Source organism: Camelus ferus, chromosome 2 (genome assembly GCF_009834535.1).
Source record: "Camelus ferus isolate YT-003-E chromosome 2, BCGSAC_Cfer_1.0, whole genome shotgun sequence".
Lineage (NCBI taxonomy): Eukaryota > Metazoa > Chordata > Mammalia > Artiodactyla > Camelidae > Camelus > Camelus ferus.
Genome location: NC_045697.1, coordinates 68,984,373 through 69,010,271, shown reverse-complemented (window position 1 = coordinate 69,010,271; position 25,899 = coordinate 68,984,373). Strand labels below are relative to the sequence as shown.

The window sequence follows — 25,899 nt, the reverse complement described above, 5'->3', positions numbered from 1 at the left end:
GATGAAATACTTATGCAGAAAATTGCATAAAATATACATGTACAACTTAAAAAGTGAATACTCAAGTCAGGAAATATAACATTGTAAAATTTTCCTTTTTAATCATTACCCTTTCCCTCTCCCCTACAGGTAAGCATTATTCCAACTTTTATGGCAATTACTTCTTTGCTTTTTTTTTATGGATTATTAAACCATATCATAATGAAATGTCTCTCTTAGCCCTGGTAGTCCTTGTCCTAAAATCTGCCTTGTCTGATTTTAATATAGTCACTCCAGCTTTCTTTGATTCATGGGTATATGGTATATATATTTTTTATCCTTTTGTTTTTAACCTTTGTGTCTTTGTTTTAAGAGGGTTTCCTATGGACTGCATAATGTTGGGTCTTTATTATCCAGTCGGACAATCTACCTTTTAATTGGGCTGTTGAGAACTTCTCCATGTAATTTAATTATAATATTGTTGTGTTTAAATTTATGCTCTTGTTACTTGTTTTCTGTTTATCTCTCTGTTCCTCATTTCTTTTTTCTTCTTTCCCTATCGTAGCTGAATGATTTGAGTTTTCTTTTTAAATAGCTCTGTTTTTATCGCCACTTTGGGTTTACCAGCTACACTTCTTTGTACTGATACTTTTTCTAATCACTTCAGTGTGGTTGAGAACTTCCCCTCTTACTGATCCTCTGAATATTTTAGCACTTCAGATATTTTTCCATGTCTAAAATTAAATATTTTTCTTAATGCTTCAGTAGGTTGTTGCTTTTTAAGGATAAGGTCTATATTTTACTTACTTCTTTTGTGCTTCAGTACCTAACAGAAATAAATAATTCTTGATTTCAGTTGTATTTTAAAACACGAGGGCCTCAAAAGAAATGTTATTTCTAGTTTTCAAAATATCTTATTAGTCTAGATTAGCAAGCTTTTAAACTTTACTAATTATCACCATATATCCTCATAGTGTACGTTTTTCTTAGGTGTGTAAGATTCTCACATGTTTTGAGTCTTCACTTTGATTCTTTTACTACCTGTTGAACATAGCTGCTCTAGTTTCTCCCATTTCTTCCTTAGTATCTATGTTGCTTAAACTGTGCTCATTTTCTTGATACATTGCTTTAAAAACTTTATCAATCTTTCAGCAGACTGAGTATGTCTACTATTTACTGCGTGTGTCTAATCTTATGATTGTGTCTTGGATTTATAAACCTTTGTTTGGGGTCAGGCAATCAAGAAATATTTACTGAGTGCCAGCTATGTACCAAAGCAAGGAAACGTTATTAATTATTTGCTGTATGCTCACTTTAAATTGTTTCTATCTAGGCTCTCTCTACAAATTCATTTATGCTACTCTCTGTAAATAATATATGTTTTTCCAGAATATAAAACTGTGGTCTTCTGAGGATGAAAATATCTTACCAGTTAAATATGACTGTCATTTTCATCCCAGCCAGATATGCTTAGAGGAAAAAAAAGTTTATTTTGTTTTATTTTCTTTAGGTATTTTTTCCTGTTTAGGAAGTCTAGTTCTGTAGGTTTTTGTATTTAATATACATTAACGCAAATTTGGCTCGTACAGAGAATTTTTAAAATGCAACAACTTCTGTAGCTTTTTTTTCTTAGTTTTGATAATATGGTTTCAGCAATTGAGGTTACTAAATGATTTTTTATATTTTGAGTGTTTTTTCTCTGAAATCATTAGAATCCTATCTTATCCACCAGCGGTGTGATTTTACTTTTACAGGTGGCTATGCACCATTCCTTTCTCTGGCTGCCAGAGAAAGTACTTTAACTGTTGCTTCTAACACTGAGAAAGCTGTTCCAGGTCCAGGACACTATGATGTTTCAGAAGTGCAGGTAAATTTATAATCATTACTATAATTGAGTTAATAAAAGTCATGCTTTCTTCCTCTCATAAACTAACATGTCATTTGTCATATTTTATTTTCCCTTCATATTACCTTCTTTCACCTTCAATCTGTATTTTGTAATTAGAATAAGAGAAAAATAAATGTGTTCAGTGTTGGTTGTCTGGTTGGGTGTTGATCACTCTTCCGTATATTCTACAAGACATAAACCATTGTTACATGCTTCATGGTCCTTGAGACTCCTGAATGGGAGAATAAGACTGTTGAATGAATTAAGGCCCACGAAATTTGTACAAATGGTCAAAATACGTAGAATAAGGATGGTAGCAGAGTGAAGGAATTGGTTTGTGTGCCAGCTGTTGGAGGCCTGGATCTGTGCATTGATGCCTTAATTTTTGCATTAGACTTCCTGAATTGTTAAAGGAAATGATTCTAACCATTAGGGGTTTTTGGTTGCAAACAATAAAACAGACTTTTAAGACAGATACTAGGTTTGTAATAAATTCATAGGTAAGTACTTGAGTGGCTCATAGACTTGCAGGAGGAATTGAACAGTCAGATCTTAAGGATAGGACTAAGATAATTCTAGGTATTTCAGTAGTAAGAACTTCTGCATCATTCAATGGGAAACTGCTGTTAGGTAACTTAATTCTATAATTTCCTTTCACTTTTTATGTGTGATAGCATAAAGATTAAAGATTAAAGACTAAATTAAGATTAAAATGACCAGTAGGAAGAATCTGGTCCAGTGTTATTATGGACCCACATCTGTGATTCCTGGGTCAGGGATTCCTGTGTTTGGAAGCTCCTTTAAAACCACAAAGTATAGGAGAGGTTTGATTGTCCCAAGGGTGGCAAATAAGCTATTATGAGCAGATAATAGAAGGGATGCTGGACAGTTAAAAGCAGTAGATTTCCATTACATTTCACCCCTTGACTGACCAGTTCTCTTCTCTCATGCACACAAAATACACACACTTCTTCCCATTTATATAATTTTTAAAAATGCAATTATTTTATGTACAGTTTTCAAGTGTACTTTCTCAGAAACAGTCAAACAAATGTCTAGCTACTGCATTCAAAGATGAAATTACAGTGTTACTACCAAATGAATCCTGATTAAGGCCATTTCTTCTGTTCTTTCATATTCCTATTTCATTATTCTGCAACTTATAGATTAAATGGTAACTATAATATGAGATTAATGTCTCATTATGAAGAAGTGGTTAGGAGTGTGGGCTCTGGAGCTGGACTGCCTAGATTCAGAATCTGTCTCTGCCACTTAACTAGCTGTGAGACTTACCAAGGCCCTAGGAGATTAGTGGTTTCCTTATTGATTAAGTAGGGGTAATAACTTTGTAGGCTTTTTCTAAGGATTAAATATATTAATAAGCATTAAGAATAGTGCCTGATTATAGTTGGCCTTCAATAAATTTTAACCATTCTTAGTGTTGCCATTTTACAATAGAAAGGGGAAAGAAATAGAGGGAAAATGAAAGAAAGTGATATACGAAGCAAGGAAACACAGGTGGGGACCTGTTTTGTGTCTGCAACTGATCACGAAGCTATAGGTAGCTTAAGATTTTTCCGTTACTCATTCCCTGGTCCCCATCTCTTCATCAAGAACTTTGTCTGGTGGAGTTCTAGCTTAGTGGGATGACCAGAATCTTTAGATCCAAGATGTCTGAGCTGTTAGTTCTTTGGCTTACTTCTTAAACCTTTAAGTAAACTTGCTCTTAGCATTTTTACTTGGTGTTAGGAGGCTCTGCAGGGTGTCCTTGGGTTCCATTCCACCACATTCCTCTTGACTCCCATTAATCCTGTTTTTCTGTCCTGGTCGGAGTTGATCACCCCAGCCAATACACAAACCTGCTTATTTTGTTTTCTGCTTGGTAGCATAAAGAACCTGGAATGGCCAGTTGGTAGTTTCAACTGTCAGTTCAGGAGAACACATCTTGCTTCTCCCTGGGGTTTTAAAACCTCCGTAAAACTAGAGCCTAGGGCACAAAAAGCACAACATTCCATAGTGGTCATTAGATGTAGTCATTAGAAGTGCCACTCCTGCTTCCGCTCCATGGCTCACAGATCAGACCAGCATATTATGGGTGTATGGGCTTGCTAGTTCTACCAAGATTTCCCTTCTTAAGCCTAGTATAACTCCAGTATTCCAAGAGGGAGATATAGTAAAATACATAATATGTAGATTTCAAACTTGTTAAATATGACAAGTATCAGGATTTTGGAGTATTATTTTAATTCTCATATAGTTGATTCCACATGTAAAATAATATAAAGTGCAGTTTAGATCAAATTTTATTTTATTCCAAATTGGGTACATTTTTTAGATTTCAAGAATAAAAAATTTAAAAATGTGCTTTTTTGTATGATGGGTGATCTAAGAAAAAAAGAGTTCTAGTATTCTCTATTTTTCTTAAAATTAAAAACAAATACCAGGAGAAGATTGATTTCCTTGGTTTAAAAAATGACTTATTACTTATTTACACAGTTGCTGGATTTTTTTTTTTTTGTAGTTTTATTCTTGCAGAACTTTTAGAAGTTCAGGAAGTGTGAATTTATCATATTTGAAAAATAAAGTCCATTTCATTTTAAATAGCTGAATTAGTAAATATGTTTATAATGTGACATAAGTTACATATTAATTCTGTAAATAGTATATTAGGTAATTAAAGAGATACTCTTACTGGAAATTAATGCATATATTTAACAATTTATTTTTATACTTTTCTTTTGGAACTGTAGGTTGAAATGTTGCTTTCTATCAGCAGTTGGTCAGTAAATATTACTTGGAGACTTCAAGTGAAATTTAAAAAACTGAAAATGTGGGTTGTAGTTGTGATAGTTGTCTCCACTGTTAAATACAGAATGCTCGAAGCTTTTATAAAGGCAGAACATTTAGGAATGGAAGCTGTGTGCCCCAACTTGGTCTTCTCTATTTCTCTCTTCCTCTTACGGTTGCTTTACTTTGGTTATGGTTGTGACTGGTATTCCAAAGCTGGGGTCTAATTTTTGCCTTTACAGCTCTTGCCCAGTTATAGGCAAAATAATTTCCTTTGCTTCCTGTAGCATATCTGAAGTATGTTAATTTTTTTCAAAAGAAATTTTGCTTAGTAGGAAAGAACATAAAAGAAATTAAGGAAATAAGCAGAAGAATCAAATTTACAAGATGTAGGTTCTTATCCTTTGATAATTAGCTTACTAAGTCACGTGTTTATTAAGTCACACACAGAACAAACATATCCTGTTTCCTAAGATGATTCCCACTCTAAAATGTCAGTACAGATTTCACTTATGTTTTCTGGTTCTATTCTCCTCTAGTTTCTGACCTGTCTCTACATAGCAGTTATCATTTTGTTCCTTACTACAGAGTGGTTTTAGATGTGGTGATCTCCCAGATAAATAGTTTACTTCTTATTTTTCATTAGCCAGGCCTAGGAATAGATGTCCAAGTTAGGCTTTATTTTTGATTAGAGCTGAATGATAGGCTAGCATATGTGATACAGTGCATGGCCTCACCCTTCTGATGAGGCTCTACCTCCTGTAGTGCTGGGGATTGCTGACAATATAAATTCACCTGATAACCCTAGCATATGCACAAAGCACAGTACTCACAAAGTAGTAAGACTTTTTTCTTACAGGTTTTGATATAAAATGTATCTTTTTTTGTAATATAATTTTTAGGTCACTTATCTGACATATGGAAATTCCTTTCGTAACCTTTTATAAAATTAGTAGAATTGATAAGTATGAATAATTAAAAAAAAGTCTTGGTTAAGTTGTACCACAGATTAAAAAAAATCAAATTAGGTTGATTTTACCATCTTCTGTTGAAGTATTTGATATAAATGGCACATGATAGAGACTATAACATTGGCTTTCAAAGAATTACAATTTGAGGAGATCTTTTCTTTTCACATGATTTTTTAAAATCTAACTTGTAATGCTAATGTTTTACAAAAGCATTCAAGTCTACTGTTACAGATCCAAACTCTTTAAACATGGGAATTGTGATCTTATTAAAACAGTAATCAAGTAGTAATTAAAACAGTAATCAATTCTGTCTAAGAATATAATTTGACTCATTTTTAAAAAGACCTCTTTTGTGCATTTCTTAAAAGCTGATTGCAGCTGAATAAGACGCAAACCAGAGACAGGCTCACTTAATAGTGGTTGTGAACAACTGCCATGTACACCCCATGTGAAGAGTCCTGTTGGTAAATCAGTAACTTAAAAAAAACCCTTATCAAATGCCAACAACTATTAATATGAATTATCTTTGAAATGACTGCATCATGACTGTTTATTGAAACTAATACGATGGAATTTTATGTGAATTAACTGGCTGTTAGCCAGTTGATAATTTTCTGCTTCCAAAGAATCCAGATACGTGGCGTGGAGAGCCGTGGAAGATTCCCCCCCATACCTTCTCTGCAATAAGCAGTGTTTAAAACTAGCCTGAGCATAGAATCAAGTTGTTGCCAGTAAGACTGCATAAACATCCCTGAACGTGACCAAAATGTTTTTCATGAAAATGATTAATCCGAAGCAAGCCTGGAAAGTTTGCTTTTTCCCTGTAATATGAGCATTTTTAGCTTATTTCGGAGGTACAGATTCTCCCGGGGCCTATAAACTCTCTTTATTTTTGCTCTATAACTTTGGAGACTCTTTTGTCTCTGATTCCTGTTTTCAAACTAAGTGTTGCATTCTCTCAGAGTGTTCAAAGTACAGTAAATTTTAGTTTGAGTTCGGCGTTAAAACTGTTGGCTATAATTGTCATTCTCTCATTATCCTCTCTCATTAGAGAACGTCTTCAGTCAACAGCCTTAACTTTCTTAGGCTGAGTTTTAAAACTATTTGTTCGTATTAATATGTAATATTTATCAAATAGATATTAATTAAAAAGTGTTTCTTTTAATTATTTCATATTTTTCTCTCCAATTTAGTATAATATAAAAGGAGGCCATAGTCTACAAAACCGGGAGAAACGTTTTAAGACGTTTATTTCAGATGGTCCAGGACCAGCAAGCTATGATCGGTCTTATCCTGGAACATTAGATCTCATAAACAGAGAAGTGCTGGTGTCTAAAGAGCGTCTTCAGGCAGTACGTTGCAGTTTTTTTTCTTTTTTCTTCAAGCAGAGTCAGTTTACAGTGTGTCAATTTCTGGTGTGCAGCATAATGTTTCAGTCATACATATACACACATATATTCGTTTTCATGTTCTTTTTCTTTATAGGTTACTACAGGATACTGAATATAGTTCCCTGGGGGGACTTTAAATTATGCTTCTAATGACTTTTTAAAATTTAAAATAAAATAGAAAAAGTTTAATATTTTATGTGATAAGTACATTTAAAAAAACATACTATAAAAATTAGTAGGTTTATTAGTATTATTAGTATATTGTAGTTCATAATTAAATGGGTATTTGATGTTTATAAACCTTAGTATTAACATTTGACTTCATATTTGCTTTTGATGAATCTGTAATCACTTCTAATGTCTATGGTGAATAGAAAGTAAGGGAGATTTAAAAAACTACTTTAGTGGTTTACCTCTTTATATAGAGGAAACTCTGTGTTAAGTACTGTTAATAATACAGTGGAATTTAAAACATGACTCCTGAAATTAAAAAGCTTAAAATGGGAGAGAGATATGTAGATTGTTACTAATGCAAGATGAAATGTGACAGGTGCTAAATGAATGATCATGTAATTAAATGCCGTAGGAATTTAAAGGAAGACTGCTGTATTATGGGAAGATATAATTTGTAGAGGATTTATAGATGAGGTTGACTTTGAAGAATAGGGTTGGAATATGCATTCTAGGCATGGAGAACTTCATGAATAAAGATAGGAAAGTGGGATCTTATGAAGGACAATGAGAAGATGATTCTGATTGGAGTGAAGGATTTGTGTAGGAGACCAGCAGGTGACACTGTTTAGAAAGGTACATTGGTGTTATATAATGAATAACTTTTATACCAAAGGCTTACCCCTTTAAAATAAATAATATAATCTAGCAGATTTTGGTCATAGTTTGTTTAGAGTAGTTCCCTCTCCTCTTTCCACAAGTCCTTCACATAGTTTATATTAATTAAATTTTAATCAGTTCTTTGTTTAGGAGGATATATTTTAGTGCTAAGTTCTCAGTTGAATAATGTCAGTGTAATGACAATGAGGTTAAGTTTTATAAGTATATTTAAATATCAGCTCTTTAATGCATGGGGACAAAGTAAATGTCTGTTTATACATGCCAAGTGTTTATTAGATATTTTTTGAGTAATTACGTGTGTCAGACATAAAGCTAGGCACTGATAATACACAGAAGACAGATCACTGCTCCTTGGAATCTATAATTTTAATAGGGAAGTAGTGAATGAAATCTAGTACAAAACAGTTGATGAAATGCTGTTTTGATAAACATATATCATAATAAATTTTTTACTAAGTGTCCAAAGTACAGAGTTTTTGAGGAAATAGTGATATCGTAGTCAAACTGGATCTTGAAGGATTCACTGAGGAGTTAAAAAGAATTTGAGAAAACACTTCAGATGGAGAAAACCTTATGAATAAAGACATTGAATTATTTAATGGTGTGATAATGTTCAGGGAAGAACAAAGTTCTTTTGGAATATTTGGAATTTAGGATCTAAGGGAGAGTGATAGGAATAGAGGATTGAGAAGGAGGTTGAAGCTACATTTTGGAAAGTCTTGACATCATGCAAATACTTTTTGAAAGCAGTGAATGGGAAGGAAACCATTCAATACTTTCCAGTTTTAATTTGGTAACCAGTTTCATAAATATCACTGAAACTACTTCATAGTTGTCTCTAGTGGTTAAAAAAAAAAAAAAGTAAAATCCTACCAGTGGTGGTATGTTTATAACATAATTGTATATTGGGCATGTGTGCACTCAACTATAGCATTTAGTTATTTATATAAAAACTACGTAGGATCGATACATTCTTAATAATTTTTCAGATAACTAAATTATTTAAATGCCAGTATTTTATTTGATATATTTTATACTAGTACTTCTAATATATGTTATTCCTTCCTGTTTTTATTTAAATTATAAAATATTTTACATGAAAGGAAATTTTGAAAAGATAATCACCCTAAAATTTCAGACTCTAACAGTGATAATTCTGTTAATTTTTGCATAATTCCTTTCAGATTCAAATCATATATGTATATGACTTTAGACATTTATATATAATTTTACATAGCTTACCTAGCTATAGTCATAAATTGAGTGTTACATTTTATATTTTTAAATTACCATTTAGCATTATATCATAGATATTTCCCTTGCTACATAGTCTGCAAAATTAGGATATTTATACAGGGCACCAGTAAGATGGAAGTAAGTCAGGAGCTGGGAAAGAATGAAGCTGAGAAATGTTACAGAAAAGTATAAAATTTGTTTTTGCCTGGCAGATACTATGATAGCACAGTGCACATAACCACCTTGAACTGCTGATTGGTGATGTGGATGTAGGAATTAATGCCTGTTTTTTGGAATCAGTATTACTTGCTTTAGTAAGCAAGATAAATAACAGCCAAGTGAAAGATTCCTTGCCTCCAAAGATGACTTTCAGAGTGATTTGATTTGTATTACTATTTAATAGTAATTTGGTTAAATCTTGGTTTACATTATGAGATAAGACTGACTTTTAAATTACTTTTATAGACAGATTTTTTGGTTTATATTATAAAAGTCAAGTCAATATTTAATAGCTGTCTTTTAGTAAGTTTTAATATTAGGTTCTTCATTCCTTCTCTTACTTTGAGTACATAATATAGTATGTTTTTTTAACAGAAAATTTCAAGGGCACTTACAGTTTCCAGAAGTGTTGATGTTCCTTCAATTCCTTGTGGACGGTCGTACGGTTATCATATTAATGAGGATGACAGTATTATAAAACATTTTCCACCTGCAAGTGACAGCACACTAGGTCCAGCGTACTATAAACCTCAGTTTGTAAGTATAATACATTTCATATTGACAATTGGAAGATTGTTTATGTTTATGCATATTTTAGTTAATGTGACAAATAGACCCAGTATCAAATAGATCCCCAAATCTCAGTGGCTTAATCAACAGAGATTTTTTCCTCATTCAAATGGGCATTTCTAGTTGATAAGAGACTTTCCTCCATGTAGAGATTCAGGGATCCAGGTTTATTCCATTCATGTTACTGTCTTGTCTAAGGGCCTTGGTGTCATCTGTATCCAGCTGGCAGAAGGGGAAAGAGGACAGAGAACTGCTAGTGGGGGTTTCTGCAGGCCAGGCCTGGGAATTCAAGTTCAGGCACATGAATGCACATAACTGCCAAGGAGCCTGGGAAATGCGGTCTAACTGTATCTAGGAAAAAGAGGAAACAAGTTTAACTTACTAAAAGTCTCTGTTATAATGTATAAGCATATGCAATACATAGACATTCTTTTTCTGAATTTGAAAGGAAAAAATTTTATTTATAAAAGAATTTGAGTCTGACAGGGTAAGTATTATTTACCAAACTTCACAACTGATTGTAAAAAAATACAGAGCTTCTCTGATTAAAATATCAAACATAATGTAGCAGATCCATTTCATCCAGATTTTAAATTTCATACCTGGCCAGAGTTGAACAAAAGTTTTATTCAGCCAGCTGAAATGTATGAGTTACCCATGAATATAGATAAATCTGGTTTTACTTAGTTACAAGACTGAAGTAACAGTGTTTTGAACCTGTTGTATTTTTGTATTTTCATGAGATCTAAAGGAAATAATCCCAGTGAGGAAAATGGCAAAAATTTAGGGTAGACTTAAGGACAGGCTGAAAGGGCACCTGGGGGCAAAGAAAAGGTATTCTCAGGATTTAGCTTGACTTTTACTCCCAATACTCTGTAGTTTTTTGTTTGAACATGTCTCCATCTTTGGGTTTAGGTTCAAGCACCTTCTGAAACCATTTGCTTTTTGGCAATAGATATACTGGAGCATTTGGGGGTCTTAGATACTTGTTTTCTTCCTAAAGTATTTTTATTGTAATTTATGTAATTACACATAGGCTAGTACAAACCTAAAAACAGATACTCATGTACCCACCATCACATATAACACATATTAAAATTTTAATCACACTTTAATTAGCTACATTTTAAAATAAATATATTATTACAATTATTACCCTACCCAGTTTCCCTCCCTCTATTCTTCTCCCTTTGCCAAAGTAAACAGTAAATCTTTATTACATATAAATAACAATATATATTGTTGTATGATTTAAAACAGTTAAGTAAATGGTATCATCTGGTATGTAGGCTGCTTGCTATTTTACTTATGTTGTATTTTCTAGATTTAACTACAGCAATGTGTTAGATCTAATTCATTTATTGCTTCTAGTTAGTTTCTTTTTAAAAATAAAATAAAATTTTGAAATAATTTCAGACTGGTAGAAAAGTTACAAGAATAATACAAATAATTCCTGTATACCTTTCACTTAGATCCTGCAGTTAACACTTTATCACATTTGCTCTATCATTTTCTCCTATATATGTTTATATTGTCATTTTAATTAAGCAATTTCAGAGTACATTTCAGGCATGATGCCCCTTTGCTCCTAAATAGTTCAATGTAAAATTTCTAAGAACAAGAATTCTCTTTTATAATCACAGTGTAATTATCATAATCAGAAAAAATTCATTCATATAATACTATGATCTAATCTATAGATATTTTAAAAATATTGCTAATTATCTCAATGATATTCTTTTAAAAAATGGGTTTTGGTTCAGAGTCCAATCTGTTGTTACATGTTGCATTTAGCTGTTGTGTCTTCAGATTCCTTTAATTTGGAACAGTCTTCAGTCTTTGTCTTCTTTCCCAGGTAAACTGGTAGATTTTATCTCTAGTACACCCTCTAAAAGCACTGAAGTCCTTCAGGCTGAAATGAAAGTTCATTAGACAATAACTCAAATTCTCTTTAAAGATTTAAAGTACAAAGGTAAAGGTAAATACACAAGCCAGTATTATTTTTGCTTTGTAACTCTTTTTTATTTGTTGATTATGGAACACACTAGAAATGATACTTTTGATGCTCGAATACAGATATTTTAAGACCTGATAGGCTGCTGCATACTATAAAACTTAAGAAGAACTAACTTACCTCTGGTAAATGGAGAGTAAGGATATTGTAAGTTATAGAATGTCTCCTGTTCACCTGAGAATTCCCATTTCTTTCTGGATATGGATTTTTTTGTCCCAGGAGTATTTTGCTCTCCCTCTCTATGCCATACCTAGTTTTCCAGGCCTTAGCTATCCTATCATCCTGTTAATAATACCAAAGTAATTAATTTATATCAACAGACAGTGCCAATATCTTAGATATTTGAGTAAGGTATGCTTAGAAGAACAATGGAGATAATTCTGTAAAAATTACAGTGAAATTGATAGAAGTCCTGTGGTCTAATATCAGTATATTCAGTCCACGGTAAAGGACAATTATGAGAGGTAGTGTAATGGAACCAGACTACCTGGGTTTATCTCTTGGCTTTTACTGCTTAATAATTATTTGTCCTTGACCAAGTTGCTTAAGCTGTCTGTGCCTTATCCAAAATATCCAGGGAAAATCTTTGGTCTAAAATATTGGAACTAACAATTTTTTTTTTTTCCACAGTAGTCATAGAACCTTGGCCTTAGCTTAAGCAGTTCTCTGATTACTTTTAATTTAAATCTCAAAATATTATTCTTCCTTTAAAATTATATTTTTATGTATACTCTTTGTTTCAGAATAATGTATCATCTATTAGAAGGCCAGAATAATGCCTCCAAGTTTTCCAAGTATACAAAATCTTTTTCACATATGAATAAACATTACTTTGATATATAAAATTTGGTTCTTTCTGGCTAAATTATTGTTCAATAGAAGACAAATAAGAAAATTTATTCTACAGTTCTAATAGATCTAACTTGATGACCTATTTTAGTAATTATTGAGTCAATCCTTGTATTTATTAGAATACTTGTATTTATTAGAATAAAACTTGTATTTATTAGAATAAAAATCTAGATTGAATTTAAGAAAACATGTAAAAACAGATTTACATGTAAGTTAAAGACATAGTTGTTAATATTCAAGAAGATTCAATAAAACTTAATTTGAACTGAATTGTGGTATTTTCTGAAATCTCCATCTTGAATTTGAGAGAACTAGAGAGAGGGCAGCAGAGCTTAATAGCTGAAGGCTTCATTTTCTTATTTTTTTCCTGCAAGGAAAAAAAAACCCAAAAACAAAAACTACAGGTTCTCACAGACTACTGTGAAATTAATACTGTAGTAATGTTAATTCAAGTATCATCCAAATTTCTGATAATTCTCATATCTCTTTAGCTGCTTTTTGAGATAATACTAATGTGGGCTCAATTTCCAGATGTAAATATTAATAGAAAATATGAGAAAATAATCCAACAGATAGTTAATTATAGTGGTTCTTCCCTGAACTGTTTAGATAACATCTGCTGAAAGTATCTTATATAGCTTAAATAAAGAAGCAACTCTGAAATGAAGAGTTGTATGAGACTCTAGCTAACAAATAATTTTTAGCTATATTTAGTCTGTAAAGAGAAATTCTCTATATAAATTATTTTGTATAACATTTTGAATTATAAAATTTAGCTTCTCTGTTTTTTTTTTTTTTTTAGAAGAGCCCAGGTAGCCATTAGAAATCTATTTTTCAGAGGTGGATTTCCCAAGCAAAGTTTGCGGTTGGAATTATGACACTGATATATTTGCTAATGATAACATGCTGGGAACTGCCACACTGGAATGTGGTCCATTAGTGTTGGAACTGGTGCACTTTGGGACTTTTAATTCTTCACAAATTCTATTTCTATACTTAATTATGCAAAAGACATGGTGGGGAGAGTTGCATAGCCCCTTCATTTATTTCATTGTCAATGAAAGTGGCAGTTAGCAATTCTTCTTCAAGTTATATTACAACATTCACTTGAAATAATGCAGCTCCATGCTGAGTTTGCTTCAATTAAGTCATATTTTATTTGTTAATGATTTTCCAAGTTGACAGTGACCTTGAAGGTGGTATTGTCAACACTTGATATAAGGAGAGTGTGATTTAGAGTTAAGACTACATCTGTTTATTCTTTATTTTCTGTCTGTATTTTAAAAAGGCTTTTAGATTAAATTTCTGATTGAACATTTACCTAAGAACTGCAGAGGTTAGTGAGTTAAGTAGTTCCATGGTTTAATGAAATGAATTTTAGTGTATATACAGAAAACGGATTTTGCTGTTGTCTTGAGTGGTGTGTATATATCTGTGTATGTGTAATCTTTCCTTCTACTGGATTACCTTAAGAAATAGTTGAACCACAAAAATCACAATAATCTAAATTAACCTGAAGAAAGCTTCTTGGACATAATTCTACTAGAGGTCCTGAAATGCTGTGTTAAAAGAATTAATATAAAACCATAATATGTATTTTTTAAGCTATAAAAATATACTAAAGATGATTTGTCAAAATTCTCTTTTTAAAATACTGATGTTCTTTTTAAAAATCTCTGTGTTATAGTAAATCAGCATATTAGGTATGCTCCTGTCTGAAATATGTAAAATATCTAACATGGCTACATTATAATAGGCAGCTTCTGCTCCCCTAGGCACTTCAGTCTCTTGCCAGATGCTGCTCTCTCTTGGGCATTTCCACCAATGTCCTCCATCACAGCTACAGCTGCATGATGAGCTGAGGTGATGGTGGGGAGATTGGCTCTTCTCTCTTTGTGTTATACTCTATTGGACAGAGTGCTCTAAAGGTAGCACTGATTTTTACCACTGTTTTAATAAAACGGGGTCTTTGAGATTTTTGTCATCGCCTCTACTCTACAAGACACAGGCATAAATCCAGTGGGGATTGTCTGTTAGAAGGCAAATCCAGTCAACAGAAAACATCCAGTAGTTAGCTACTCTTTTAACAGTAAGATTTCCTTACTAGGTGTGGGTCATCATGAGTAACTGCGTCTTGTAGGATTAGTTTTCACGTTCATCTGGTTGATTTGCACTAATAGTTCACTAGACATTCCAAAATATGTCTGAATCTTATTTGGACATAGCATGTAACACCCTGGTTTTCTATCCTCAGCTCCAACACCCTCCACCACCCCAAGCAAGGAACAAAGAGATTTACTAAAATTAAAGCAGAGGAAACCTTTAGAAAAACTATAATTCAGCTTCTCTTTGAGATTGTGTGTATGAAAAAAGAATCAACAAAGGTCCCATTTCACTTTATGCAAACATCAGAGTTCTGTCAGAGATTGTTTTGGTCCCAATTTAATTCTTTAAATCAAGTAGGTGTAGAAGGGAAAGTTTAGTTTTATTGCATTTGTATTTTATAATATTTGAGGGCTAATTTTTAGTGGTAAGTTCTAGAAAGTAAAAGATGTTCTCATATAGTAGGGAATTTAGTGCTGTTTCAGCTTATTTTGGGTTTTGTTGTGGCATCCCAAAGCTTTCTGGAGTGGGGCTCTCTAGAAAGTCTGTTCTTGTTAGGGGCCAGTGCCAGTGCTTCCAATTTATTCCAACTATCCACTCCGAGAATAAAGTGGGTTTTTAAACATTCTTTCATTACTTCATATAACGGCACTGGTGCAAAGAAATCTCTAAGGTTATTAGCAGTTTTGAGAAACACTCCCTACTTAATATGAGTCCATCCTTACCTCTAGTTCTTATCTTTCTGGGGATGTTAGTAGTATTCAGCTGAGGTTCTTTTCACATGCAGTGAGGTCTTTGCCTGGTTCTAGTCTCTGCTGTGCTGTATTTTCCAGAAAGTCCTTAAACTTTTGGAATGTGACTGACACTTTCTTTTAGTTTCTAGCACTGATAATTTATGTGCATTTTATATACTTCTTTTGAAATTCTGGTGGGAGTGGGGCAGATATGGGCTTAATTATCCAGTATGAACTGGAATTATGTTTTCTAATCTCTAATTGCTATTTATTTCATTAATATTGTTTATGATGGTAATTGAGAGAGATCGGTGCCACTGTTGTAGAATAGTGCTGGTCACCTAGAACAACTGACATGCTGTTTTATGCAGTTAAACTAAAGTTTATGTTAGGGGGATTTTATTCAGTTTGTATGTTAATTGTTTTAATAATCCATGCCTATATAAATTATATGCCTATATACTTATGCTTATATAGGCATATTACATATGCCTATACAAAATTTTACAACTATGAACTAAATAAGTTAAATAGACTAAAGTTTACCTTTTACCATTGAAAAAATTCTTAAATGATTGCTTACTTGAGAAAATATTAGGTCAATACAAGAGAATTCCTGTTAAGGGAGGAGACTGTTCTTGTTTTATGTTTTATTAGTTTCTAATGAAACTAGGTGTTTTAAATTCTCTAAAGTAAATACTTTAGTGGGTAGTGCCTGATTTTGATATTTATTATAGTGAATGAGAAGGAAGATGATTGTTGATTTCCCACATCACAAAATGATTTCTTTGGCATTAAGGAACTGATCAAGTATTAACAAGATAATGAACTGGAGTTAGTGCTTAATTTCTGTTATATATTTGTTACATATTTGTTACTCTTTGAAAGCTGTACATGAGTATCTTATAGTTTTAAAAACTAGGTAATTAGAAGTTGTCTAACATCTGGTGGTGTTTAATTTAATCTCTTAAAATTAATTTCTATTTAATGATCATTTTTGCTAGATTTTCGCATTCCCTAAATTGTACAAATCTGCCCTTCCTCCCCTTTATAAATGATGAGGAGCTAATTTTCATTGCCCTTAAGGTTTTAGATTGCTGATTGTGCTGCCAAGGGCAAAGCTATTCATATTGGTCGAGGATATGCTAAACTACAGGCACTTTTCTGGAAATCCTGGCTGACTCAGGAGTGGGATGGGGCACAGCAGTGATAACTTAGCTTGAGATGTATCAAGGGAGACTTTAGCATTTCCCAGTGGAACCTCCTTGACTAAGGCTATCCTTGCTTTAGACTTAAGTTAAGCATTGTTTCATGTCTTACTTAAACTGTGTCTCATTTTCACTTTTTTTTTTTAAAGGGTTTTTGCAGTGTAACTTTGAAATATAAGGGGATACATTTTGGCAACTCTTTGGGAAGACAAGAGTTACCTATAAAGTCAGGGCCTGGTCCTGGACAGTATGATATAACCCAGTAAGTAAAAAAAGTATACCTTTACTATAGTTCTTGACTATGAAGTATTCTAATAATTCAGACTAGATTATGCTGTTATGAAAGGAAAAGTCAGTATGAAAAACTCCAAGAAATATTTATTTTGGAATGACCTGTAAGAAAATGATTGCTGTTCTGTGAGCCAGATCCTGGGGCTACCTGTTTTACATGTATTACCTCGTTAATCTTCACAAGTCTCTGTGTAGTTACTCTTGTTGTACCTATTTTATCAGGAAAAAATGTGAGGGTCAAGGAGAATAAATTGCATATTTAATATGTAGCTATTACGTCGCAGAGCTTGACATTAGCTGTGGCCTCTTCGATTATGCAGCCCATGTATCTAAGCACTAAAATATACTGTTTTTAATTATAAAATGGACAAAAGATCAGAGAAAACATAAAAGAAAGTAACCCAGGATTATGTTCCTGGCTCTGGTGTCCACTCGTCTGACTACGTGAGAGATTTAGTAGGCATTCTCAGTGTGAGTCAGAGCCATTGCGTTAAGTTGGAGGTGATATATGTGAAGTTTAACTAGGAAATACCTTTCTGGTAGAATAACTCTTCCTATCTTTATTTTCTCCTGCTCCTACAGTAAGACCTTAGACACAAGTCCATGGAAGGCAAAACTGAGTAACAGATACCACGTTGTTCTCAGAATCTATCATGGTTCAATTTTTTAACAGGATCCAGCTTACCTGCCTGATTCTTTCTCTCATAGAATGAGCTGTCTCACAGGAAGTCCCACAGTGATTACCTATCCAATTAGTGTGCTAGACAGACTCAGACGCATCTGTATACCAGCAGTGGACCTAGCTGAGGCTCTTGCTTAAACTCCCCTTGCTACTATGCATTCATTGAATTAACACTGTTTGAATTCTTGCTGTGTCCTAGTAATAAACTTAGTAACTGAGAATAAAAAGAATAAAACATGGTCTTTGTTTTTGGGAATTTATACAATATGCTATTGTCCTTTTCATTTTTTCACTCTCCTAATATGGGAAATATACTGTTTTTTGTTTTTTTTAGTAGTTACATTAGAAATTTTAGATGTATATGTAGCTTAATGGGATCTAAATTTAATCTTTGTTATTCTGCCAAATAAAACAAAGTGTCAAATGCTCTAACTCTGCTTATCGCCTTGTCCTGATGCTTTTATTATTTAGTGTTTTATCATTTTCCTTTTCCAGTTTGGCTGTTTGCTTGTCTGTCTGTCTGTCTGTGTGTCTATCTGCCTGCCTGCCTGCCTGCCTGCTCTGATTTTCCTTGATAGTTTTTTCCTAACCGTCCTTTTTGCTTCTCCAACCATGTCCCACTCCCATTCTCCTCCTACTTTTTAAATGTTATTCTCTCTTTGATCTTTGTTTTTTCCCTTGTTTCCTTTCTTCTGTTGGTATTTTCACTGTTACTTAAAGGATTTTATCCATATAGACTGCATTCTAAACTGCTTCAGATAGTTCACCATTTCCATAATTTGTCTGCTCTTGGGTTTTGCTGCCTTCACTGTATCTTTTATTTGGACTAGTCTTGGTTCCTTCTGGCAGTTGATATTTTCTATCTTTTTTTTTTTTTGACTTTTAAAAAAAATTGATTGAATCATAATTATTCTGAAAGATTTGATATGGTATAAAAATTGAGATAATTAGCTACTCCAAATGGAAGAATGAGTTTATAGGTTTCTTTTTGGGAAAACACAGGCCTCAATGATATGTGACCCTTCTGATATCCTAAATATACATTTTTTTATCCCTAAAACTGAGGTTTTGAAAATAAACTCATTTGTTGAATTTTGTGCAAGAAAATCAGTGAAGTCAGCATTTGACAGTGAACGGAGATGTTAAATGCATATTTAAATCATAGTAGTGTCTAAAAAAAAATGGCAATTATGTAACTGAAGCATTTGGTTCTGTTTTTCTACTATCAAATTTTTTCTCTCCCTCTTTTTTTTTAAACTTTTTTTTTATTGAGTTATAGTCATTTTACAATTCTGTGTCAAATTCCAGTGTAGAGCACAATTTTTCAGTTATACATGAACATACATATATTCATTGTCACATTTCTACTATCAATTTTTATTCTGCTTGTGTTCAGTATAGTTCATTGGAAATGTTTAATATGACATTTTTTCCAAAATTTTGTTTCAGAACTAGAAAAAACTAGTATTATAGTTGGCGTAGCCTATTTAAATATATTCTTATAATAATAATAACTAACCATTATTGTTTGTCCTTACTGTGGGCTATGTATGGCACTAAACACTTCACATGTATCGTCCACTGTAGTCATTACAACCATGAGGGTGGGTTATTACTATTTCCAATTACAGGTGAAGAGTCAAATCTGAAATTTAGAGAAGTTAGATGATTTGTGTAAGGTCATACAGCTAGTAGATAGCAATGTTAGGATTCATATCAGGCTATCTGACTCCAATTCTTGGGCTGTTACTTGTTGCTTAGTTTCTTATTCTTAATTGGGATGGTGTAAATTTCAGTGAAAATAGCTTCTCTTTCATTTTCAAAGATCTTTCTTTATGCCCTTTTCCTGATTGTTTTATGATATAAATAGCGTTAACTGTTTTCCCTTTATTTTAGTGAATAGTTGAAATACCAAGTGATTGGAAATTTTAAAGACTTTATGGTAAATAAAATAAACAGGAAACTTTGGTAGCTTTTTATTTAAATTCATGACATAAATTTCACATTTTATTTTCTTTTTGGAATCATTATTATATTATAATGCTCTGAATTGGAAAATGCAGAACTAACATAAATGTATACATTTTACAAAATTTAGAATATATTGGCCAAACACACCCAGATGATCTTATTGTTGAATACTTTTTAATCAGGAAATGTTGGTGTAAAAATATTCCCTTAGCTTATATAAACATTTATGTATTTGAAATTGAGAATAAATTTCTTTCTAATTTTTCCAAAGGAAAAAAGCACCACATTATGAAAACATTAACATCAAGAAAGATCAACAGCAAAATTATTGCTTAAATCTTCCACGACTTTATGAAGTAATAATACAGCAGGAGGAAAAAAAAGTAAGTTGAAAAATAGCTACTTCATCTACTTTTTAGATTTTAAGGTCATTGAATCGTATGTCTTACTATCATGAAGTTAGAGTACTCTTGGATATACTGTGCCTGGTGGGTAGTTGTCACTCAAAGAATATTGCGGATGGAACTGACGAACTGTATTTTAAATCTTCAAGTGATCACTCACCATCTCTGTCTTGAACACCTCTTGTGATAAAGAACTCAATACCCCTAAGGTTTCTTGATGCAGTTGCAGACAACTCTATTTTTTACAATTTCCTTCTTAAACTGACCTAAACTTACCTGCTTGCTATCTACTTATTCTCCCCTTTTCTTAAGACTTCTTTTCAATCTCCCTTTAAATCTTTAGTGAGGATAAATGTTCTAAATATCTTTGACTATTATTATTATTTAACTTAAGATAACTTATTTTCTTTTGACGTTATCTAGGGATTTTCTTCAGTTTTTGAATCTTTCTCTCTTTAAAAAATATGATGTTGAGATCTAAGAATAATATTCTTGGTGTAGTCCAATTAGTACATAGTAAGATTTTTATCTTCATTGTTAGATAGTATATATTTATTAATGTAAAACCTTAAATACCATTGCATATTTTATTACAGCTATGTTTCAGTTTCATCATTTGGAACTTGTAGGCAAAAGGAAAAAAAAACAAGCAGAAACACTTTGGAATTTTTTTCCTCTAGTATATTGTTATATTTAAATTTAAAAACTTGAAGATTATAAGTAAAAATTATAGGATACAAATTTTAAAGTAAATCCATTTAGAGTAAGGATAAATGATTATCAGCTGAAAAATAAGTATTACAATAAGAATTTTCTCTGTACTTCATTTTCTTGATCTTCCCCTGAATTATCAGTCAGCAAGGAAAAATATTACTTATAGAAGTATTAGAAAAAGATACAATAACAGAGTAATATAATACAATTATTTTCATGGACTAACAATTACAATCTCAAACAGGATAAAATGTGTTAATTTAGAATCATGAGATAATGGTCTGCAGTTTTCTTGTGGTGTCTTTGTCTGATTTTAGTATTAGGGTAATGCTGGCCTCAGAATGAGTTAGGAAGTATTCCCTCTAAAAGATATTATGGAGAACTATAATCTCCTTAAATGTTTTCCTTAAATGTTTGGTAGAATTCACCCGGTGAACCCATCAGGGTCTGGTGCATTTGTTTTGGAAGGTTACTAATTATTTACTCTTCCTTTTATGCAAATTTGAATTTCTGACTAATATTATTTTCCTCTTTTTTAAGAAACAACGTTTCTTGTTAGCAGGTCTACTGGCAACAAATTTAATTTTGTTTTATTTGTTTAAGAAAGTATATCTCTCACTTTTAAAAGATAATTTTACATGGTATAGGATTCTAGGTTGGTTTTTTTCTCTCAACACTTTAAATATTTTATTCTACTCTTTTTTTGCTTGTAGAATTTCTTTGGAGAAGTCAGATGTAATTCTTTGTTTCTCCTTATGGAAGGTGTTTTTTTCCCTCTGGCTTCTTCCAGAATTTTTTTTTAATCTTTTATTTTCTGTATTTTGAAGATGATACCCTAGTGTAGTTTTTTTTTTTTTACAGTTATCCTTATTTTGGAGGCATTGGTGTTATCCGACCTTCCTGGATCTGTGGTTTGTTATTTGACATTAACTTGGGGAAATTGTCAGTAATTATTTTCTCAAACATTTCTTCTGGTTCTTTCTTTCCTTTCTGATATTCCCATTATGCATATATAACACCTTTCGTAGTTGTCACTTAGTCTTTAGATATTCTGTTTTGATTTTTTTCTGTCTTTGTTCTCTTTGCTTTTCAGTTTTGGAGGTTTCTATTGATATATTCTCAAGGCTAGAGATTCTTTTTTCAGCTGTGTCTACTAATAAACCTATAAAGGCATTCTTCATTTTCATTTCTGTCATGATGTTTTTGATCTCTAGCATTTATTTTTCTTTTTATTTATTTATTTTTAGAACTTCCATCTCTCTGGTTATATTGCTCATCTGTTCTTGCACTTTTTTTTTTTTTTTACCCATTAGAGCCCTTAGAATATTAATATACATATTTTAAATTCCTGATCTAATTGATTGCACTCTTCTGCAGTGCCTGGTTCCTAGTTCTGTTGTTTACTGTGTCTTCTAATGGTGTTTTTTGCTTTCTAATATTTGCTGTAATTTTTTCTTGATAACTGGGTGTCTTAGCTTGGGTGGCTATAACAGAATACTATAGACTAGTTGGCTTTTAAAAAAGACAAATTTATTCCTTATAGTTCTGTGAGGCTGGGAGGTCCAAGATCAAGGGACCAGCAGATTCATTATCTGTTGAAGGCCTGCTTCCTGGTCATAGACGGTCATCTTTTTTTTTTTTTTTTTTTGCTGTTTTTTTGAATAGTGGAAGGGTCAAGGGAACTCTCCTGGGTGTTTTTGTTAATTTTTTTAAATAAAGGCATTAATTTTGTTAATGAGAACTCTGCCCTCATGAGTTAATCACATCCCAGAGGCACCACCTTCAGATACCATCACATTGGGGCAATAGGTTTAAACATGTATGTTGGAGGAACGTAAACATTCAGTCTCTAGCACTTGATAGGATTTATCAGGTAGAGGAACTGTTGAAAATATGCCTTTAGTAATGTGGTCTGGAAGAGCTATAATCCTATGACTAGCTCTCAGTGTTTTCGTGAGCCCATGCCTCTGGACTGTGAGCATCAAAAGTGTTTTCTCAGTTTTTTTTTTTTTTTTTCCTTTTTTCTCCCTTAGTTGGCATAGGGTGGCTGGTGTGGGCTGGAGTTAGGTATTGCCTTTATCTTTGTGGAAAGCTAGGATTGACAAGAGTGTTTTCCTTCCCCAAGGTCTATTAGATACTAAGAATGTTCCAGCAGTTTAGGCTGCGGTTAATTAGATTCTCCTCAGAGTAGGCATTGTTAAGAAAAACAGTGCTCTGGTTTATTTCAGAATGGTTCCTTTCCCTCTAACTCTGCCAGAAGGATAAGGGAATTTTACTCTAATATTTACTGTGAGAACCTAGTAGAGCTCCTGGAGGTAAATCAGAATTGTGGGGTCCTCCTCTACGACTAAGGTCCTGGAGTTTTTAACTTTCAGGCTTGTCTGCACTAAGCTTGCAGCAATTCATCAGTTACAGTTCAGATTTTCTTACCCTGGCACTGGTTCCCACAGTGCCAGGGTAGGAAGTTTCTACTCTGGTAAGCTATGACTCCTTGTGTTTGTCTGTCTCTCCGATTTTGGGGACAGCCATTTGCCCTGAGTTCTCTGCTGTCTCATGGATCCAAGAAGAGTTTGATTTTTCATTCTGTTCAGGTTTTTACTTATTAGGGAGGAGTGGCAACATTCAGGTTTCTTACATGTGGAACTGGAAACTCAAATTTGGGAAACAAGTTTTTTAAATGTAAAATATTTTCTAGAAGGAACATCAATGATATGGTGAACTCAGAGTCCCAACATTGTTCTCTCCCCACAAAAAAAATAGCACTCAATAAACAACTGTATACTGATGAAAACAGCTCTGGGGAAGCTCTGGACTATAGTGAAGAAGCTATAGAAACCCCAAGGAGCTCAAAAACTAAGGATGATTACATAGAAAATTGTAGGAGGCATTTAACCTATGTCACCTCATCCTTCAGTCCATCACAGTTCATTGTCAAGAAGGATCCTATCAGTGAGACCTCCCCCAAGGTGGGAAAGGAGAGCAGGCAGAACCTGGCAGCCCTTGTCATTACCACGGACATCTGAAACTTTCACTAGGGAGGATACTCTCAGTGTTCATCAATGCTTAAGCCAGCTGATGGAGCTACCTGGATTTCATGCCACTGTGTCTCTCTTGGAGAAGGAGCTGCCACAATCTCCCTTATCCCCCCCAGGGCTCTAGCCACTACCCACCTTTCACAGCCATGCACACAACCAAGACCCTGGCTCTGTGGCAGTTCTCTGTGGGTCCACATCTCAGACACTGGCATCACCACCACTGCAGTAAGTATGCTCCTGCACCAGACCAACTCCATGAGGGATCCCTTTGGCCATGACATACCCCTGGGGAGACTTTGCTGAGGAATACTGCAGTAGCCTTTGACATTGAGGATCCCAACAGCCTTTGATGCAGCACCACATCCAGGTGCTGTGGGTACCTGCAGCCTTGGCTGACAAAGAACCCTACGGTCTTGGATGACATTTACCTCAAGTATTGGACTTTCATGGAGGGTATTCTTTTTCTTGGAGTGTATATCTTTTTGAAATTGGAACCTCTGCTCTGGTCCCCTGGAGCAGGAGCCACCACACCCCACCTAGCTGGTGCCCTCACAACCATCCATAGGTATTTTCCTCACTGAAGCCAGCCCATAATGTCTGGAAGAAGTGACTGCTCCCTCAAATATGAGACATCAACAAAGCTACAGGAAACAAACAAAAAAACAGGACAACACCGAAGGATAAGAATAATTTTCTAGTAACCGGCCCCCTCAAAATGGAGGTCTACTAATTGCCTGTCAATGAATTCAAAACTTGTAGCTCACAGAGTTTCCTTAATACAAGATAACAAAGATATACAGCTCAACAAAATCAGGGTAACAATACATGAATAAAATGAGAAGTTTAACGAAGGTGGAAATCATAAAGAACCAAACAAATTCTGGAGCTGAAAAAAACAATGAGAAATGAATAATGCAGTAGGGAACTTCAGTAATAGACCTATTCATGTCTAAGATGGAATCTGTGAACTTGAAGAGAGGTCATTTGAAATGAAGAAGAGAAAAAAGGTAAAAGAATGAAAATTAGTGAAGAAAGCCTGCAGGATTTACGGGACACTGTTAGAGAGTCAATGTACACATTTTGGGAGTCTCAGAAGGTCGTAGAGAGAGAAAGGGGCAGAAAGAAATAATGGCTGAAAACTTCCCAAATCATTTAGGAAAGGAAGGACATGCATATTTATGAAGCTCAAAGGTCCTGAAAGAAATATTATACTGAGATACATTATAATCAAATTATGAAAAGTCAATGACAAAGAATTTTAAATGCAGCAAGAGAACTACAGCTCATCACTTATAAGGAATTCCTCCCTCCCTCCCCACCTTCCTCCATAAGAAATATAAGTGCGTTTCTCAGCAAATACCTTGAGGCTTATAGAGAGTGGGAAGACATACTCAAAGTACTGAAAGGAAAACACCTGCCAAATAAGAATACTATACCTGGAAATATTATTCTTTAGAAATGGAGAGATATAAGATGTGCTTAAGGGATTTTTTTTTTTTCAAATTATGATAGAAACATGCTGAACAGCAATGTGAAAATTTAAATCTGTCGGGTAAAGTGTATAACCATATACAGATTAATGTAACACAGTAAAGATGTGCATAAATTATTTTAACCCTAAAAGTCAATAGGTAAATGTATTTTTTAATTGTATGCAATATAAAAAGGAGCAAACTCTCTACAAGAACACAAAATATATGTGTATGTGGGGGTAGGAAAAGGTTAGTGTTTTTCTATGTGATTGGAATTAAGTTGTTATCAAGTTAAAGTGGAAGGTTTTAACTACAGGATTGTAATTACAGGTTCTTTTTCTGTAGCAGTCCAGTTTTCCCAGCTCAACTTGTTGAAGAGACTGTCGTGTCTCCATTGTATATTCTCGCCTCCTTTGTTGTAGATTAATTTACCATATGTGTGTGGGTTTATTTCTGGGCTCTCTATCCTATTCTCTTGATCTAAGTCCCTGTTTTTATGTCAGTACCATACTGTTTTGATTGCTGT

General features: G+C 33.4%; 1 protein-coding gene across 1 annotated transcript in view; it reads left to right on the top strand.

Moving 5' to 3' along the window:
* The window catches only part of STPG2 (sperm tail PG-rich repeat containing 2), a 411,510-nt gene that overhangs the window by 5,128 nt on the left and 380,483 nt on the right, over window positions 1-25,899 (top strand). Inside the window, exons 2-6 of the mRNA XM_032460154.1 lie at window positions 1,734-1,846; window positions 6,819-6,977; window positions 9,699-9,860; window positions 16,954-17,066; window positions 20,020-20,131. Of these exons, the coding sequence (XP_032316045.1) occupies window positions 1,734-1,846; window positions 6,819-6,977; window positions 9,699-9,860; window positions 16,954-17,066; window positions 20,020-20,131 (659 nt within the window). The remainder of the gene's footprint in view (window positions 1-1,733; window positions 1,847-6,818; window positions 6,978-9,698; window positions 9,861-16,953; window positions 17,067-20,019; window positions 20,132-25,899) is intronic.